This window comes from Miniopterus schreibersii, assembly GCF_964146895.1.
Source record: "Miniopterus schreibersii genome assembly, chromosome: 1".
Lineage (NCBI taxonomy): Eukaryota > Metazoa > Chordata > Mammalia > Chiroptera > Miniopteridae > Miniopterus > Miniopterus schreibersii.
The window spans coordinates 122,324,238-122,344,007 of record NC_138101.1 but is presented as its reverse complement, the minus strand read 5'-3'; the positions used below and the strand labels follow the sequence as shown (position 1 = coordinate 122,344,007).

General features: G+C 37.7%; 1 protein-coding gene and 1 pseudogene across 5 annotated transcripts in view; both read left to right on the top strand.

Moving 5' to 3' along the window:
* The window catches only part of MIPOL1 (mirror-image polydactyly 1), a 270,347-nt gene that overhangs the window by 181,794 nt on the left and 68,783 nt on the right, over positions 1–19,770 (top strand). Inside the window, exon 13 of one of the 4 annotated variants that reach the window (XM_081155069.1) lies at positions 8,312–8,418. The exons of 2 other annotated variants lie outside the window; for them this stretch is intronic. In XM_081155069.1, coding sequence (XP_081011195.1) covers positions 8,312–8,360 — 49 coding nt within the window. In that variant the 3' untranslated portion in view covers positions 8,361–8,418. Of the gene's footprint in view, positions 1–5,489; positions 5,570–8,311; positions 8,419–19,770 lie in introns of those variants that run through there. One more of the 4 variants, XM_081155070.1, reaches the window with a different exon arrangement.
* Positions 3,861–5,300, top strand: LOC308563453 (monocarboxylate transporter 13 pseudogene; annotated as a pseudogene). Its single transcript has 2 exons — positions 3,861–4,355; positions 4,444–5,300. The product of its transcript is annotated as a monocarboxylate transporter 13 pseudogene (transcript).

Here is a 19,770-nt window from a genome sequence, read left to right as displayed (position 1 = left end):
CCAGAAGTTATTTTATTCTACCCAAAACTATCATACTTATTCACAGTGGCTCTCTCACAATACATAACTCCTGCTTTCCCATGTGATGGCTGTATGAATTGTTCTCTTAATTCCCCTACCAAGGGAATTATATATAGCAGAGCTTCAGTAAATATTTGCCAAACAAATGAATGAACAATCAAATTTAACACCAGATTGAAAGTTTCTTCAGATTAAAATTTTTTTCTGCAGAGTGGTAGTCTGTGAAATGAATATAATAATAGCTCCGCGCTGAATGAAGTGATTAGATGTAACATGGACCTATTCCAGCATATTAGTTAGTTGTTTGCAGATGTGTGAGGCAAAACAAAGTCTCCAGGTAATAAAGTAGTATATCATCTGCCAGCAAAGTTTATTTTATCCAGGCCAACAGTGTTCACATTCAAAAACCATTATCAGAAACATTTGTTTGAATTTTACCTTTCTTGAAATTAAAAAAAAAAAAAGGAAACAATATCATTATCTCATTTTCATTGTAGTATTGTTTCTTATCGTGAAAAAAATAAAATATTTCCTATGAGTGTTTTCTTTAGTCAGCACAGGGTTTAAAAATATTAATTTAATTGTCAAAATAAAAACTGGAATATCTGCCAACATGGGAGCCTTAGGATTATGGCATGTGCATTAGTCAAGGTTCTTCAGAGAAACAGAAGCAATAGACTATGTATATACGGGGAAGGGGGTTATTTTAAGAAATTGGCTCATGCAGTTGTGGTGGCTGGCAAGTTCAAAATGTACAGGGCAAGCCTGCTGACTGGAGAACCAGAGAAGAGTTTATGTTGCAGTCATGAGTCCGAAGATGCAGAATTCCTTCTACCTTGGGGGAATCTAAGCCTTTCTTTTAAAGTCTTCAACAGGTTGGCTGAGGCCCACCCATATTGTGGAGAGTTATTTGCTTTCCTCAAAGTCTACTGATATAAATGTTAATCATATCTAAAAAATCCCTTTACAGCATCATCGAGACTCCTGTTTAAAAACATATCTGGGTACCATAGCCTAGATGAGTTGACACATAAAGTTAACCATCACACCTGTGCATTTGAACAATTTTTTAAAGCTAAAAATATTGGGGCTAATTAGAAGCTACTTTGTCTAAAAGGGGCATGCACTCTCCATGTCACCACAGTTCCCATCCTGCCTACCTCATGCATTTACAGTCATGTGCCTTTGTCATATAGGCATTTAAATTTGTGACCCCAGGTGTATTCTGTGATCTTATTTATTTTAAAAAAAGAGTATTTGTACAAATAGACATATTCCCTGGCCCCTGGATGCCCCTCTAACCTCATTGCTTAACATGTTTCTACTCTTGCTTCATTCCAGCCTCATTAGCTCCCTTATCATCTCAAACATTTTAAGAATGCTCCCATCTCAGAGCCTTGACTTCTTTTTTCTCTGCCTGGAATGATCTGCCCCCACCCCCAAAGAGCACAAGTCTGCTCCTTCACTTTGTTCAACTTTTTGCTTAAATGTTCCTGACCGCACACACTATCTAAAAGAGCCTACCTACTCACTGCATTGCTCTATTTGTTACCCTCCTTTATTTTTCTTCATAGTAGACATGCCTACATAACACTAACCATATTTATATATGCTTAAACATTGTGATACATCAGAACTTTAACAGCAGGTTTTTTGGGAAATGAGATTGACTCTAGCAGTTAGATTTATTGTATGTGTGCTGAGTAAGAGGAAAGGAAATTTTAACTTGCATTTTATACACTAATAAAGTATTAGAATTTTTTATGTGTGTTACTTTTATGTAAAAATGAGTTTGTAAAACAAAATAGATCCAGAGACATGGAAGTATGGAACAGACTGATGAATCTCAGGGGGGTGGGGAGGATTAGCCAAAGAATTTATATGCATATATGCATAACACATGGACACAGACAATAGTGCAGTGAAGGCCTGATGGGGGGTGCAGGTTTGAGGGGGCCAATGGGGGGAAAAGGGGGCCTGTAATACTTTTAACAATAAAGATAAATTGAAATAAATAAAATAAAAAATAAAAGTATCTTTATTCATAATAACCTGCACAACTTAAATTTTATGCGTAGAAATAAGCAATCTGAAAAATAGATATGTATGTATATATGATATTGAACTTCATTTTCTTTAGTAGATTAGTGTTGTGCTTTATGAAAAAGATGAGATATATAAGGGAATGACAATCAAGTGTAGATTCACCCACATTTTTAGTTAGATCCTGATAAATGATAACCTCACTTAGGCTTTTAGTTTGCCAGATACTTTACACTTTTTAAAGTGCTTCACATTTCATAAATTCAGGTACTTTTAAATAATAAAATGTTAAGAAAAACATTACCAACTTTAAAAGAAGTATTAATCTTAACATTCTTCTACCACTTGGTAGAAGCAGGGGCCCGTGACAGGTTAGTGAGGAAAAGGGTGCCTTTTAAAAATCCTTAACCCTGTGAACATTAACTATGACCAGAAATGACAGTGAAAGGAGAGAATTCCTTCGTATTTCAAGAGACTTCACTCAGTAAACTAGATTTATGTAGCATATTTGAATTATAAATGTTTTCTCTTTGCTTTCTATACATGACATATATGTATTATTAAATGCATTAAAGTTTTACTGAATCTGAACTACTTTAAAATATTTGACAAATGGAAATAATAGCTAATAATTGAAGACCTTTGTTCAGAAACATTCTGATTCATTGATAGCAAAATCAAAAAATAATGTTAATATACAGAACAAGATATAATAAACAAAGATCTTTGAGCTACTGTTGATTTCTATAAACTTTCTAATGCCACTGCTGTCCTAAAGAGCTTAGCAAATATTGACTGAGGATGACGATGATGATCCAGCAATATTTTTAAGACTTGGTGGTACTGGCAGTACAGTCAGACATCCGGGACTTAATTGTCATTTTGCCATGGGGCCCTTCCACCTGGGCCTCTCCCAACAGGACAAATGTTTACCTGCAGTTAGGCATTTAGATGTGTAAATATTCCAGTCTCAATTATATATGAAATAGCTAGAGTTTTCACATTTTAAATCAAGAAGTAGTTGTCCTTGGAAGTTTGCAAAGGTAAAAATAGGCTAATTAACTTTTTTCCATAATTCCAAACAAAAATTTGTTCCATGAACTGTCAACATAAAAATATTTTGTTCCTCTATTTCAAACCCAAGATATTTGTGAAACTTCTGAGTTTATTGGGGTTTAATTTGCTATTCTGCTTAGTTGTTAAGTTTTTAATGTTATTGTTCAGTATATCTTGTTCCCTTTGGGCTTATAAGGGCTTTATGACTATCAGTATTCTATTAATATGGTTCCAGGTATTTCCCCAAATAACTGCTTCTGATTAGATCAGAAATAAACAATTTCAGTTGCTATACAAAACAATCAAATTCAAAAGCCTGGGGATTTTTGTTTGGTTTTACTAGACATTATTGATCTGATAACTATTTTAATTCACTTAAATCCATGTAAAGTTTAGTTGACCTGTCAAGCTTGGTTAGCTGTTCTGAACTGTAAAGGATGAAAATTTTCTAAATTTGTTCTAGAAAGTTGGACACACTGTTGACTCCATTAAGCTGTATACATTTCCTGATTCTGTTTGTTTCGGTTTCATTTGTTTTTGAATATTTGTTTTGTTTTGTTCTATATGATTCAGGATTGAAATAACCACTTTTTGCTTATCCTACTCTTACCTGAAAACTAAGATGAAATTAAAAAGTCAAGTATTAGGAGCCGTGCGAGCTGTGGGCAGGGATGCTGGCCGTGGCCAGGGTGGCCAGGTGCTGCCACTTGCAACGATAAAATAGATAATCCACCCGGAGAATGGTGCGCCCGGGTGCGGGGCCCAGACCCAGCCGCTCCCGCCTCCGCCTCCGCCTCCCGCCCCAGCCCGCGCCCTGCCCGCCGGGCGCCCAGCGGAGCCGCGCCCAGGGCTCCCGCGGGCAGTTCCCGGGCCGGGTCGCCCCGCCCCCGCCCCTGCAGACCGGCGCCGGCCTCGCGCAGCCTGGCGGCGGCCCCGAGCGCTCGCGGTGCCGCGCTCTTCCCCGGCCGTTCCTGCCCGGGCGCGCGGAGGAGGAGCGCCCTGAGCCTTGCTCCCGCCCGCTCTCCGTGGCCGCGGCCCGCTCCCTCCCTGGGTGGGGGCGCGCGAGCCCTTCCCGGGGCGCGGGGCCAGGCTGCCCGCTCCTCAGCGTCTTCCGCGCGGGCTTTGTGGCGGCGGCGGAGGAGCGGCAGCGGGTCCCCGCATGGCCCCGCGGGGGTCGCCGTGCGGCAGTCCCGGAGCCCAGCGGGCAGCACCCTGAGCGCGGAGTCCGGGCCTTGGCGGGGGCCTCTGGCCGCGCCGGGGACGCTGCTCGCCGCCTTCGCTAGCGCCTCGGCCCACCTGCACCTGAGCGCCGGGCGGGCCTAGACCTTCGCTCCGACCCTGGCCTGCCTGTCTCCTCCCCGCCTCACCTGCGGTCCCCGCGGCCCCTGGCCCTGGGCCTGGCATTCACTGGCGCGGGCGTCTCCTCCTTTGCCTTTGCCCCCCTCTTCCAGTGGCTGCTCGGCCACGATGCCTGGCGGGGCACCCTGCTGCTGGTGGCCGCCGCTCCCTCCGCCCACTCCCCCTGCCTGGCCCTGGGGCCCAGCTCGCCCCCCTCCCCCATCACGGCCCCTTCCTCCCTTACACTGTTGCTCTCACCCCGATCAGCACTGGCTGCTTCACTCCCTGTGTGCACCCGGTGGCCCATCTCCGGGACCTGGACTGGGATCCGCTGCCTGCTGCCTTCCTGCTCTCGGTGGTTGCCATTTCTGTCCTCGTGGGGCAGGTGGTTTTGGGGTGGCTAGGAGAGGCAGTCCCAGGGCCTGTGGCACTACCCTGACTGGAGTGTCACTGGCCCTGTTCCCCATGGCTCAGGCTCCCACAGCCCTGCTGGCTCTAGCCATGGCTTATGGCTTTGCATCAGGGGCCCTGACCCCACTGGCCTTCCCCACGCTGCCTCACCTGGTGGGGACTGGAAGGAGATACTGTGGCATCAGGGGATGGTAGGAAGCATCGGGGGACTCCTGAGGGCTCCTCTATCAGGCTGTCTCCAGGATGTGACAGGCACCTACACAGCTGCTTTTATGGTGGCTGGGGCCTTCCTTCTTGTAGGGAGTGGAGTTCTCATCACTCTGCCCCACTTCTGCTGCTGCTCAGCTCCTACCTTTAAGCCCCAGGACCTTGTCACAGAGCCACTGGATACCAAAGTCCCCCTGCTCAAGGAAGAGCTGGGAGAGGACTGAACTCCTAAAAGACCCAGAAAGCCAAGACTGGCAGCTCCAGGTCTCCTCCTGCGGCACTGGCTCCCACAGAACCACAGTGCCTTAAGCATCTTGATCTGTCTTCCACCACAGTAGGCCTGGGCTCCTGTGATGTGGGTGCCAACCCTTTGCATTTTGTTGAGGACTCCTATCTCCTATTTGCTTCCACAGCCTTTTCTGCAGAATCCAAGAGTTAGCCTGCTCCACTGAGCTGTGAATCAACTATGAAAATCAAAGGCCAAGAGATTTACTGTGTTTTACAAATGATCTCTAGTGTTGCCTGCTAAGTTTCTTCTCTGAAGACATGTGTGTGGGAAAGAGAGATGCCCCTTTGAGATAAAACTGAGTAAGAAAACTGGATAATAATCAGAACCTCAAAAAAACGAACAAAAAAAATCACCAAGTATTAATCTTTTGTGTCCTGACTTGGTTTTTAATAGGTATTTCTTTTTGGTTTATAATTAGTAACATTATTAAAAGGTGACATAAAAATAGACTTTAAAATAGACATTATATTTTGCATAAAGAAAACTTTATTTCTAAATCTGATTTAATTGGGTCTTTATCTTTTTATTTGTAAAATTTTTATTTTGCATTCATTCTTTTGATAGAATATAGTGTTTTAATTCAGAACGAACACCACAGGAAGACAGATGGTGTAGATTCTGGTGATTAACCTATCTAAAGCCTCAATTTCCCAACCTGTAAAATTGAAATTGTAATAATACCTGCCTCATATTATTTTTGAGAAAAAAGTAAAATGATATAATGCATGTCAAGAACACTACCTGGGTATAGACTTAGGTATTTAATAAAAGTCAACTCTTGTTATTATAATTCCTATGCTGAGTTTATACTGAGTTGTAATTTACTTTTCTTTGAGATTCGGTTAATACATTCCATTTTGGCTCAAATACAATATTGTGATTGCAATATGGAATTATTTGATTTTTCATTGGTAACAAATTTTCACTGGAATTAAAGGGTTTATTTTTTCCCTGTTGTAGGACACTTTGAAAATATATTTAGTCAAAATGATGTGCTTGAACTTAGATTTGACTAGCTTTGGATAACCAGTTATTTTCAGGAGTTGTTTAGTCACATGGGAGCATTGCAATGTTTAGAAATCTGAGAATTAGGAAATTAATATTTTCATTTTTCTTCTACCTTTTTAAAAACATATATTTATAGAGTATAAATTCAACATATACCATTTCTCACAATGCTTTCTGTTATAAAATCTACCCCAGAAAATAATAAGGATGTAATTTTAAAGCTATGTGTCTAATTCTTTCTATCGTGTGTGTTGGATTTCCATACATACTTTATCTTCTTTAATCTCTTCAACATCTTTGGGAGGTATTATCCCTTTTCACAGATGAGGAAACTGAAACACAGAGCTATGAACTAACTTGCCATAGGTCACAGCAGGGCCAGTAACAGAAGTATAAATATTACCTAACCCGTCTGCTCCTTGGGCCTTTTACTTTATGTACTAGACAGCTTTTGCCAACCCTGCCTCTCTCAGAATCACTGCTGAAGCAAAACTGGTACTTCTGCATTATTTCCTGATTTGGATATGCTTGATATGTTATCACATAAAGCACACCTCTGAGACCAAGTTAAAGACATGTTAAAATGATAATAGAATATGACCTGCTTTGGAGTTTAACAGTCTTTGTCTGTGTTCAACCAAACTATATAGATTACAACTGCAGTCAGTGTCTGGATTTATAAATAGACTACTTCAAAATTTCTTTTAGAACCTTTAAGCTTTAGCATTATATCATATGTCAGACTACAAAAGGTAAATACTATGCCCAAAAGTAATTTTATCCACATACTCATTATTTTTACTTGTATATTGTAGTATTGATGTTTTATCCACACAACCACTAATATAACATTAACCATATTTAGAAGTAATCATTAACCAAATAGCCATTGTCAGTTCTGTATGAATTTATTAAGAATATACATTTACTACAGACTATGCAGTCTCCTATGGAAAATAGAGTAACAAAGGATAAGATGCAATTGCTACCCTCAATAAATTATAATTAAGTAGAAAGAAAAAATATACTCAAAATGAACAAATAAGATTATATTCTATTAAATAAAATAATTTGATATTACCATGGAAAGTTGCAGAAGGGAGAAATTATACAGACTGAAATAGGCAAAGTTTTATGGAATGCTTGGAAATTGAAGTAAAAATAGGACTCTGATAGGAAGAGAGGAGGAGGAGGAAGGGCATTGTAGTCTAGAAGAACAGGACACGCAAAAGTGAAGAAGTTGTAATGGGAACATCAGTTACAGTATGGGACTGAGATTAAGTTGCAGGAATTTGAGTGCTAACATGCACTTAATTTTGAATCTGTGTTCCCTAGGGATACAGAGCCTTGGGAATCTGGGACATCTTCTTTAAAACATTAAAAATGAAATTTATACTCCAAAAATATACTCTGTAATTTACATGAAATTTAATGCATTTTAAAAGCTTAAATGAATTTTCAAATTTTGAAAGTACACAAAAGCAGACAGAATGAACTCAACACGCCCCCATCACTTGCCCCGAAACCATAAACCCCCAGTCAGTCTTGTTCCATCCACACCCTCATGCACATACCCACATGCTCGGGCATTTTAAAGTAAATCCCATATGCCATGTAATTTAATCTATAAATAGTTCAGTATGGATCTCTAAGAAAATAAGTACTTATTTTAGCATAACCACATAATACTATTAGCACAGTTAAAAACAATTTAACATTAATTTCTTAATATCAAATAGCCAGTCGGAGTTTAAACTTCCAGTTGTCTCATTATTGTCATAGTGTCTTATTAATTTGTAGGTTTTAATCAAGATTTAAAGAAAATCCACACATTGCAGTTTGTTGATACATATTTTTTAGTCTATATGTTTCCACTGCACCTTTATTTTTTTGTTATAATTTATTTGTTGAAAAACGGGTTTCTTTGTTCTATTACAGTTTCCATGGTGAGAATCTTGCTGATTGCATTCTCGTGAGACAACATTGAATGAACTTTTCAAGTTACCTCTTTTTCTACTTCTAATGTTTATATATATACATTTAGATGCTATTGTTTCTTAGAACATCATTCACTTTAGTCTTCACATACTCCCTTTTTATTATTATATGATAGTCATCATTAATATTGTAAAATTAGAAATCAGCATAGAAAAGAAAAAAAGCAGTAAGTATATTATAAATATCTATTTTGTGCAAAGTATTTTATAACATTTTTAGCATCCATGCAAAACTTATTTATAATATATATATAATATAAAATGCAAAAATACAAAAATTAAAATGAGCTTTTAGTTCCACAACTGTTTTCATGATATTTTGGAATATATAATTCTAAACTTCTTTCCTGTGCCTAGCTATATAGTACTTTTTATTTTCAAAGGTATTTAGGCCCTGGTGGGGTGCTCAATTGGTGAAAGTGTCACCCTGATACACCAAGGTTGCTGGTTCAATCCCCAGTCAGGGCACATACAAGAATCAACCAGTGAATGCATAAATAAATGTAACAACAGCTCAATGTCTGTCTGATTCCCTCTGTCTCTCTCTCTCCCTTCCCCCTCCCTCTCTCTCAAATCAATCACTCAATCAATCAATAAAATTTAAATAAGTGGCACAAGTATGTCTCCCTTCCTCTCTCTCTATAATCAATTAAAAATTTTTAAAAGCATTTAGTTAATAATTGTATGCTAGTTTCTTATACTATATATTGTACTATATTTCCTGAATTATCTATTACTTCTCTCATACTTTTTGACCTGTACATTAATTCTTAGTTTCTTTCATACTCTTCATAGCTGGTAAGGTGTAAAAATTGAAATAAATATACTCTGCCTAGCTATCATTTGACCCACTGTGATCTGAAACTAGATTTTAAAATTCCTTAAAAGAGGTGTCTTGCACTCCATTCACAAGACTGTCCTGCAGCTTTCGTTGTAATGTGGCCTCGTAGAACTGCTTCATAATATAGTCCGTGAGATCGACCTTAAAGAGAGCTGCAGTAAGTTCACTGGAGCCACAAGTTTAGGCTTGGAGATATACTGGTAGAGAAGAACTCCACCTGTGCTCAGTCCGAGCTGTGTCTCATCCTAAACTAACTCAAAGTAAAGCAAAGCTCTGTCGTTAAAGTTAACATTTATAGACACCAGGATAGATATAATAAAAAATGGAAAATAACAAATTTTGGTCAGGATACAGAAAAACCAGAACTCTGGTGTATAGCTGGTGGGAATGTAAAATGGCACAGCCATAGGCTAGACACTCCTATTCCCAAAGGGAGAAATCAAAAAGAAGGGGTCACAGGTCCCAATCAAGCCCCAAGCCTGTTGGGCATAATCCAGGAGATTTTAAGGCCCGCTGTTCAGTCCTCCTCCTTGGCTTCAAGCTCTGGCCTCCACCCATATTATGGAGACTAATCTGCGTTAGTTACTAAAGTTCACCAATTTAAATGTTAATCTCATCCAAAAACCACCCTCATAGAAACACCTGGAATGTTTGACCAAATGTCTGAGCACCGTGGCCCAGCCAAGTTGACATATAAAATAGACTATCACATATACATGCACATTACATACACATTAATATAAAACTAAATATACACAAAATGCTATACAAGTAAAACAAATAAAAATCAAAACTCACATGCTCATCTCAATAGATGCAGAAAAGCATTAGACAATATCCAACAACCTTTCATGATTTAAAAAAAAACAACAAAAACCTCAACGGACTAGGAATAGAAGGGAATATTCTCAGCCTTGAAAGGGGCATTTATAAAAAAACCACAGGTAACATAATAATTAATGATGAAAGGCTGGTGCTTTGCTCCTTCGATCACAAGACAAGGAATCTACTCTCACCATTTCTGTTTAACGTTGTACTGGAAGTTATCACAAGGGCAATTAGGCATGAACATGAAATAAAAGGCTTCCAGATCCATGTTTCTCTCTCTCTCTCTCTCTCTCTCTCTCTCTCGCTCGCTCGCTCTCCCCCCACCCTCTTCCTTCCTCCCTCCCTTCCACTCTCTCAGAGCATCAATGGAAAAAAATATACTCAGGTGAGGATTAAGAAAAAGAAGAAGAAATTGAATTCATAATTTAAAACATTCCACAATAAAACTCTAGGCCCAAGTGTCTTCTTGGTGAATTTTGTCAATGATTTAAGGAAGATAATAACAATCTTAATACAAACTCTTTCAGAAACTAGAGGAGAACTTCACAGCTCAGTTGATGACGTCAATTTTACATTAGTATAAAAGCCAGGTGAAGGCATACAAGAAACAAAATCTACTGGTCAGTGTTCCTCATGAACACAGACTCGAAAAATCCTCAACAAACATTGGGAAATAAGATCCAACAGTGTGTAAAAAGTATACTGCTTTTTGGCAATGCAACTTTGGTTTAACATTTTAAAATCAGTGTAATTCACCATGTTAACAGCATAGAGGAAAAAGTCATCTTAATGGATACAGAAAAAAAACTGTGATAAAATTCAATTCAGTTGCTCAATCTGACTCACAACATGTAGGGGAAAATGTACAGCTAACATATTTAATAATGATAAAGAACCAATGCTTTCTCTGTAAGATCTAGAACAAGGCCAGAATATCCACTCACCATTTCAATTCAGCTTCAGATAGGAAGTCACAATCCTTGAAAGTTGAAAAGTAAAGGTGGCTTTTTCACAGAGAGCACGATTGCATACATAAAGAATCCTAAGGAATCTTCCAAAAAGCTACTAGAGCAAGTGAATGCAGGTCAGTATACAAAAGTCAATTGCATTTTTACCTATGAGCAGTGGACAATTGGAAAATGAAATTTAAAAATTTAGTTTCTTTTATGGTCACATCCAAAATTATGAAAAGTTTAAGGATGAATTAACCACGACCCTGAAACCTACAAAAGGTTGCTGAAAATAATTATGGACAACCTAAGTAAATGGAGAAATACACAGTGTTCATAAGCAATAAGACTTTTCTAAGTCTTAAGTATTGCTAAGATATTCATTCTTTCCAAATTTATCTGTAGTTAACGCCATCCTAAGGAAAATTACATCACTCTTTATTGTAGATATCAACAACATAATTCTAAAATTTATATGGAAATGCAATTGATTTAGAATTACAAAAGGAATTTTATAAAAGAAACAGTTGGAAGAATTATACTATCTGATTTTAAGATATATTCTATAAAGTCACAGATATCAAGTCACTGGTACAGATGAAAGGATAGAAGTACCACATTGATAACAGGAATAAAATTGGTAGTCTGTTTATTTTCAACAATGAGGATAATGTCAATTCATAGGGGAAAGAAAAGTCTATTCAACAAATAGTGATAGAACAACTGGATAAATATATATAAAAAGTTAACAACCCTAATCTCACATCATTCACAAAAATTACCTTAACGGAGACTTTGTCTTATTTGAATTTTTATTCCAGCTTCTGATTTAATATATACTGTCCAGATGATAGGAGATCCTAATAATAATATGTGTGATGAATAGATGATTAGGCTGTAGTTCTCCTGGTTTCTGGCTCTAATCTCAGTTAGAAATGTTTATCACACTTTTAGAAGGCTGTACAGCCCTGGCCAGTGGGGCTCAGTTAGTTGGAGAGGAGTCCTGTGCAGTGAAAGGTCACAGGTTTGTTTGCCGGTCAGCACGCATACCTAGGCTGCAGGCTGCATCCCTGGCCCGTCACAGTGCTTGCGGGAGACGATCGATCGATGTTCCTCTCTCACATAGATTTCTCTCTCTCTTTCTCTCTCTCTCCCTCCCCCTCCCTCCTTCCCTCCCTTCCCCTCTTCCTCCCTTCCTCTCCCCCTTCCCCTCTCTATAAAAATTAATAAACATGTCGTTAGGTGAGAATTAAATAATAATTATAATATAAGCATAATGAGTGTTTTCTGCTCAAAGAAGTTAAAGGATGTAGGTACCTATCTTTTCAATATATGGATAGATGGACAGTGATTAATGCTGGTAAATGAACTAAATGGGTAAGGTGATTTGACCATTGACACAGAAGAGCAAAATTTGGAGGCAGAGTCCAGGACTCCTGATGGCTGACTTTATAAAACAATTCTTAAAGAAATAGGCTGTGTTATAGAATACCTCCCTCATCGCATGGCTGCAAACTGGATATGCTCTTAAATTAAAAACAAAACAAAAAAGTCTGACTATCAGAAAACAAAATGCTTCTCTTTAAAGCTGTGTTTCATGTTATTACGTCAATCACTACAACAGAAAGAAAATCCCAGTTAGGTCTAATAGTCCTTTATGACTCTTCCATGCTTGCTCACCTTCCTTTGAAGGGGGGCAGCCTTTACGTAGCCAGTGTGGGCCGATGTAGGACTGGAGAAGTGTTGCAGAGGCCAACACATACTCTAAACAAGAACGTGAATCAGGGTGTTTATGCTATTTAGTTTGACACTAGTCTTTCTAAGTTCTAGTATCATAGTAGTTTATAAAGTGCCTACTGTGTCACTGGCAGGAAATTGTATTAGTTTTAACTGATGTTATTATAAATAAGTTCTAATATGTAGGAAAATTCTTTTTATTTGACTAAACTATTGACTTTTTTCTTAAATGATTTTTTGATTTACCAATAAATACATGTTAATAACAACTAGCAAAATCATTAGCAGCTTTCAATGTCTCAATAGTTCACTTTATTCCTTACATATTAAATAGTCTTAAAATCTTTACAAGGAAGTTAATATTGTTTATTGTGCTGTTGGCTTTTAAAACCAGTGGGGTAGGGTTAAGCAAGGGTATAAAACATCCTAAAGGGATCTTAGAGAACGAAAAGTCTTCCTTTACGCTATTAATTAGACTAAAAGAACAACAGGATCTCAGATTTCAGAATCAGTAGTCTTTCACGTATGTGAAGATCTCTCGCAGATTTTGCCTTAATATTTGTTAAGGAATACATACTGTGTTGAAATTCCATGGCAGACATGTTCCTTTATATTTTCAAGTTTAAGTTCTCTAGGTATTTTTTTTTACATAACTCTTGAAAATTTTCTAAATCATATGAAAGTCTCAAAGACCACCTTAAAATAATTTGTTGGTTTATGCCAACAAAGGAGTGAATGGCAGCAAGACCACATTCTTTCTTCTGTCACCTGAGAAGTATTTTTCACGTTCTATACATCAGTACTTGATCAGACAGGTTGCTGAAATTTTTGCCATGTCAAAGTCATTTCTAAGAATCAATAGCTCTATTCCATTTTCTTTTAATCTCCGTTAATGGGTTCTGCTATCAATATTATCAGTTTTAAAAATGGAAATAAATCTTAGGCATTAATCCACCAATACTTGTCACAATACTCAAATAAGGTATACACACACTTAGATTATATTTTAAATAATTATGTGTATCATATAAACACTGACAAAATGTTGACTTCTGGAAAACATTGAAATATCAAGCACATAGATTATTTAAAGAACTCTTATTGTTATGAAAAGCATTCAACAAGTTGAATGAAGGAGGAGAATTTGAATTTAATTTTCTTTTCTCTACCTGTTCTTCAGTGGAACTAGGAATGAAATTTTTCTGCTTTATGTACAAGGTGATGTTTAAGAATTAAAATTTTCCTATTTGAAAAATAGAAAGCAACATTATTAACCATGCTGGGCCATGTGGTATTCAAAAAAATTATAGTTCTTTTCTTTTGGATTGAGTTTGTCAGCCCCTGTGCCAAAAGAGAATGTTCTTTGGATTGAGACAAAAGGATTGTTTTTTCTCCATCAAATACTTGAAGTTACACCATATTTTGTGTATCTTATTTGAGCCATGACTTTCTTGTACAGTTGTTTCATCCTGTCTGAAATTTCTGATTTCCTTTCTTTTTCTTGGATCTTGTGCTTTATTATTTCAGCTTTTCTCATCTCGCCACTCTCATTTTCTGTTGTATATAGTTCCCTTTTCACCAGAGCCCTCTGTCCTCCTGCTATAACCTGGACCTATTGGCTGCTCTCTAGGCTGCTGCAAGCCGTCATCCCAGGATATCTCTTCATCATTCTACTGGGTTGGTTTCCCTGTTTCTCAGATTCTTTCTTGCTTATTCCCTGTTCAAGTAACTTCCAAAGGAAAGGGTAGATGGTAGAGTTTTCTGAATACAGAATTCAAGTTTAAAAATTACATCTCTTCAAAACTTTTAAGGTATTACTCATTTCCTTTTCTGCTTCCACTAACTGATTCTACAATGATTCAAATCAGTCTTCCTTTGTAGACTTTTCTCAGAAGAGATATTACCTCTTTTTTCCAGCTTGGTGTTCTTGCGTCTAAGAAGGAGGTGTCAGAGAGTGGCTCTTCTTTCATTTATTGTGTTCTGCACTTATAGGTGCTTCCAGTTTGAAAATTCTTGTCTTTCATCTCTGAGAAATGCTTCTTAAGATTATTTGATAGTTTTCTCCCCTCCTTTTTTCTTTCTTTCTGATGTCTCTTTCTAGTTTTCTAATTGCCAGATGTTGTACCTCCTGAACTGATTCTTTCATATTTTTCTTTATATTTTCTAAATCTTCAACTTCCTAATACATGACTTTGAAAATCTCCTAAACTTTATTTGAAGTTTTTTGGTGTTTTTTTTTTTGGGGGGGGGGTCAGTGGATTTGAAACATATATTTGTATAAGTAGAAAAAGGCAGTCTCCTTCTTTATTGTTGTTTTTAAGTAGCTTTCCATTTCCAAGAATAAAAATAAGTTGTCTGTAGATAGAAAATTTCCACCACAGCTATTTGCTAACAGGAGCTTTTCTAGGAAATACCTTCCCGTTAGCAAGTGGCATTTTCAAATTGTGGTAAAAGGTATATAACAAAACTTACTATTTTAACCATTTTTAAGTGTGCAGTTCAGTTGCATTAAGTGCATTCACATTGTTGTGCATAGGATTGTTTAATGAGAGAGAAAATATATGTATATAGTAGAAAAATAATTGACATTCAACTGATTTTAAAAATCAAAGCATGACTTAAAGCAAAGGATTACTTTTAAGGGGGAAACTATATAAAATAAATGTTCTGCTTAGTTGTATTTGTCAAAGCATATCAAACAAATCATTATGAACCTTAAAGTTCTTTTGTCTATTCTCTTTGCCTAGCACTTGAGCACTAAGGACTTGAGATGAAAAGAAAGAGATATGGCTACTCAACAGTCTCTGTTTTCAGTGCAGTTGGAATAACAAAGTACAAAATCTGGAACACAGCCAAGTGTTAGTTATTAATATCTTAAAATGATTTTTAATGTAGATTTGCATTTATTAAAATTTAATATGCTAGAAAAGCACAAATTACAGAAATAGTCTTATGAACATGAACAGCAAATGAAAACTTGATTAAAGGTGGCCATATCAGGCATTCCTCACTTGAAGTATCTTGCCAACTTCTGAGTAATGCTTTGATTTGGTTTGAACCTTTTGTGTGTAATAATTTTTAGAGCAAGTTACTACAGTTCTTTCTGGATAATACAGGTCATAAGAAGTTCATTTGTAGGTGGGGCAGCTGTACTACTTTGGGGGATTGTCTTAATAGATCCATTTCATTAATTGTCATGAATTTTTTATTAACAAAACCAGTACATCAGGTTTAGCCAGCTAAAAACTGTTCTCATAGCTGTTATCTTTATTGTCAGAAATAATATTATAAAAATAGGGAATACCTGCACATGCTTTAACTCTTGATTAAGCAGAGGAATGGCACTATCCATGAACAATAACTTAGGGGCATATTACTAAGTTGACATACAGCATTTTGTGCAACTCCCATTAACTTTGAAGCCCTGAGCTTTAATTTCAGTGTCTTCCAGTTAGGAATAATGCCATAGCTGTCTGTTATGTACTCTGAGTTAATGTGATTAATGTCAAGTAGCAGGATGTTCATTCTTTCTTCCTTAAACTTTGTTCCTTAGGTATTTTTGGTTAAACTGCCTTCTTAAGAATTGCCTTTCAGAAACCAGGCAGTGGTATTAAGAAGCAGCAGTAATGGATTGAGAAATGAATTATGTAAATGTGCATTTTATTTACCTATGGAAGATGATTTTTTTTTTTTAATTTAAGAAATTTTAAAAGCTTTCTTAGACATATAATAGGCAATTATAATATTATTATTATTCCTAATCTTTGTATTTTCCATATCAAGGCCATAAGCACTTTTTATTTTCCACCTCTTATGAGCTGATTATTGTGTTCTTATCTTTGTAAAAATGGTTTAAAAAGTGAAACAGGGAGAGGGTTCATGGTTTTCTTAGGCTCCCATAATTAATCTTTCATATACTACATAATAGAATTTGGAACATGTACTCATTGTATTTGATTAAACATTAATCTTATAAAATCTTAAGGCTGAAAGAGTTCTGGAAAAATTATATTTTAAAAAACAAAAATGGCATGATTTTGGATTCCAAGATGGCAGCAGATAGAGTAGAAGCTACACTGACACTCTCCCAGAACCAAACTGGGATTACAACTAAAATAAAGGAAAATCATCCTGATTAATCAACTGAAGAGCACCCTCATAACAAAGGACGTGAAGCAGAGACCACATAGAGACTGGTAGGAAGTGCAAAGGCACAAGAGGGCTGTCTGGGCTCCCACGAGTGGCAGCTGAAGGTCAGTAAGGTTATCTCAGCTGTGGGGGTTTCTGCGGAGAAGTGTGGGGTCTAAACCCCAAGCTGGGCTCCCAATCCCAGAGCACCCGAACTAGGAAAGGTGAGAACATAACATCTGACTGTGAAAAGCAGCAGGGCTTCTGTCTGCCAGGGAGAGATGGCTAGAAATGCAGGCACCCTCTTAAAGGACCAATGCAAGAGTTGGGTGTGCTCCAGCAGAGGGAGGGCAGAGTGGACTAGAGGTGTGTGAGGAGATTCTACGGGTGCTGGTTTGGGGGATGGAGCTCAGGGGGCAGCTAACTGGATTCCTGTGCTTATTCATTCCCCCATGCAGCAGGCAGACATTTACCTTCCAAGCATCTTTTGCCTGGGGGGAGAGGGGCGCAATTGCCCCACCCATTGAAAACCTCCCACCCCACCCTGTGGAGTTCCTAAAGCCTCAGGCTCAATAAGAGACTAAATAGCAATGAGCCATCCCACTTTGTGCAGTTTCTACAGCCTGAGGCTCATTGAGAGACTGAATAACAATAAGCCTCTGGGTGCTTTCGAAAAGTCCTTACCTGATTTGCTTCAGGTCCCAGAGCTTGGGAAAGCAGAACTTGGTGGGCATCTTGGTCCTTTCCAAAAGCACCCAGCCCCAGCAGAGGGAACCACAAACTGTGGAGTACCTAAAGCTTCAAACAGGGTACTCAAGGCCAGTCACAAACAGTGTCTGACATTGGCCTACACCAGAGACCATCCAAAAGATTGGGAGTCCTAGCAGATTTACCTGATACATAGAAACAAATCCAAACAGGCAGCCAAAATGGAGAGACAAAAAAAACAAGCCCCAAGTGAAAGAACAAAAGAATTCTCCAGAAGAAGAGCTAAATGAAATGGAGATAAGCAATCTATGAGATAAAGAGTTCAGAATACTGATCATAAGGATACTCGACAGCATGAGAAAAGATATGGAAACTATGAAGGAAATTAAGAATGACATAGTAGAAATATAAAATACATTAGAAGGAATAAACAGCAGATTAGGGGAAGCTGATGATCAGATTAGAAAATTAGAAGACAGGGTAGGAAAAAAAGTCACTCAATCAGAGAACCAAAAAAGAAAAAACAATTAAAAAACATGAGGACAATTTAAGGGAGCTATGGGACAACATGAAACATAACAATATTCGCATAATAGGAGTGCCAGAATATGTAGAAAGTAAGTGTTAGAAAACCTGTTTGAAGAAATAATAGCATAAAATTTTCCTAACCTGGTGAAGGAAAAACTCACACAAGTTCAGGAGGCACAGAGAGTCCCAAGCAAAAAGAACCCAAAGGGGCCCACGCCCAGACATATGATAATTAAAATGCCAAAAATTCAAGACGAAGAATCTTAAAGGCAGCAAGAGAAAGGCAATCTGCTACCTACAAAGGAGCTTCTGTAAGGCTGTCCTTTGATTTCTCATCAGAAACTCTACAGGCCAGAAGGGAATGGCATGAACTAGTCAGCATAATGAAAAGCAAGGATCTGAAACCAAGACTACTCTATACAGCAGGGCTATCATTCAAAATAGATGGTGAAATAAAGAGCTTCCAAGGGGGAAAAAAGGCTAGAGTTTGTCACCACCAAACCAGCATTGCAAGAAATGTTAAAGGGACTGCTGTAATAAGAAGTAGAAATAAAGAGAAAGAGAAACATAGGCTTAAAGAAATAAAATGGCAATAGATAAGTACTTATCAATAATAACCTTAAATATAAATGGATTAAATGCTCCAATCAAAACATAGGGTAGCTGAATGGATAAGAAAACATGACCTAAATATATGCTGTCTACAAGAAACCCACCTCAAAACAAAAGACTCACACAGGCTGGAAAAAAAACAACTTCTGGAGGACTTTAAAGGAGAGATCAACCACAATACAGTCATAGTAGGAGCCTTTAACACCCCACTGACTTTACTGGATAGATCTTCCACACAAAAAATCAACAAGGAAATAGTGACCCTAAATGACATGCTAGATCATATGGATTTCATTGACATTTACGGAACATTCACTCCAAAGCTGCAGAATATACATTCTCCTCAAGTGCACATGGGACATTCTCAAAGGCAGACCACATGTTAGGACACAAAACAAATCTCTAGAAGTTCAAGAAGATTGAAATCATATCAAGCATCTTCTCGGACTTTTACAGAATGGAATACTATGCAGCTATAAAAAGGTAGGATCCCTTACCCTTTGAGACAGCATGATGGGACCTAGAGAATATTATGCTAAGTGAAATAAGCCAGTCAGGGAAAGACAAGTGTCACATGATCTAACTCCTATGTGGAATCAAATGAACAACATAAACCAATGAACTTATTGAAGGCAGTAGATAAAACAATAGGCCTCATTTTTATTATTATCTGCAGATTTCTAATCAGACCTAGAGAAGTTAAAAACAGGATCAGTCAAGGTAATATGGCTTGTTAGTGGCAAGGATAGAGTTAGAACTAAAGTGTCCTAACCAAATTCATTGTTCTTTGCATATGCAATGTTCTCTCTTAATTATTGACATTGTCTAAGCTATTTAGTCAGAATTATTCATTGATGAAAACTCACATTACTCAATAATATCATCATTTTCTTTACCTGTCCCCAAAATTTAAAATTTGAATGTCTGTCACTTAGGCCAGAATTCCTTTTTTTTTTTCTTTATGACGTGTGATTTAAAGCATCCTGTTCTTTTTAAAGAGATAGTATCATCAAGAGAGGATTTTCAATAGCCATTTATCAGAATCTGCAACATGGGTCTGGTTAGCCC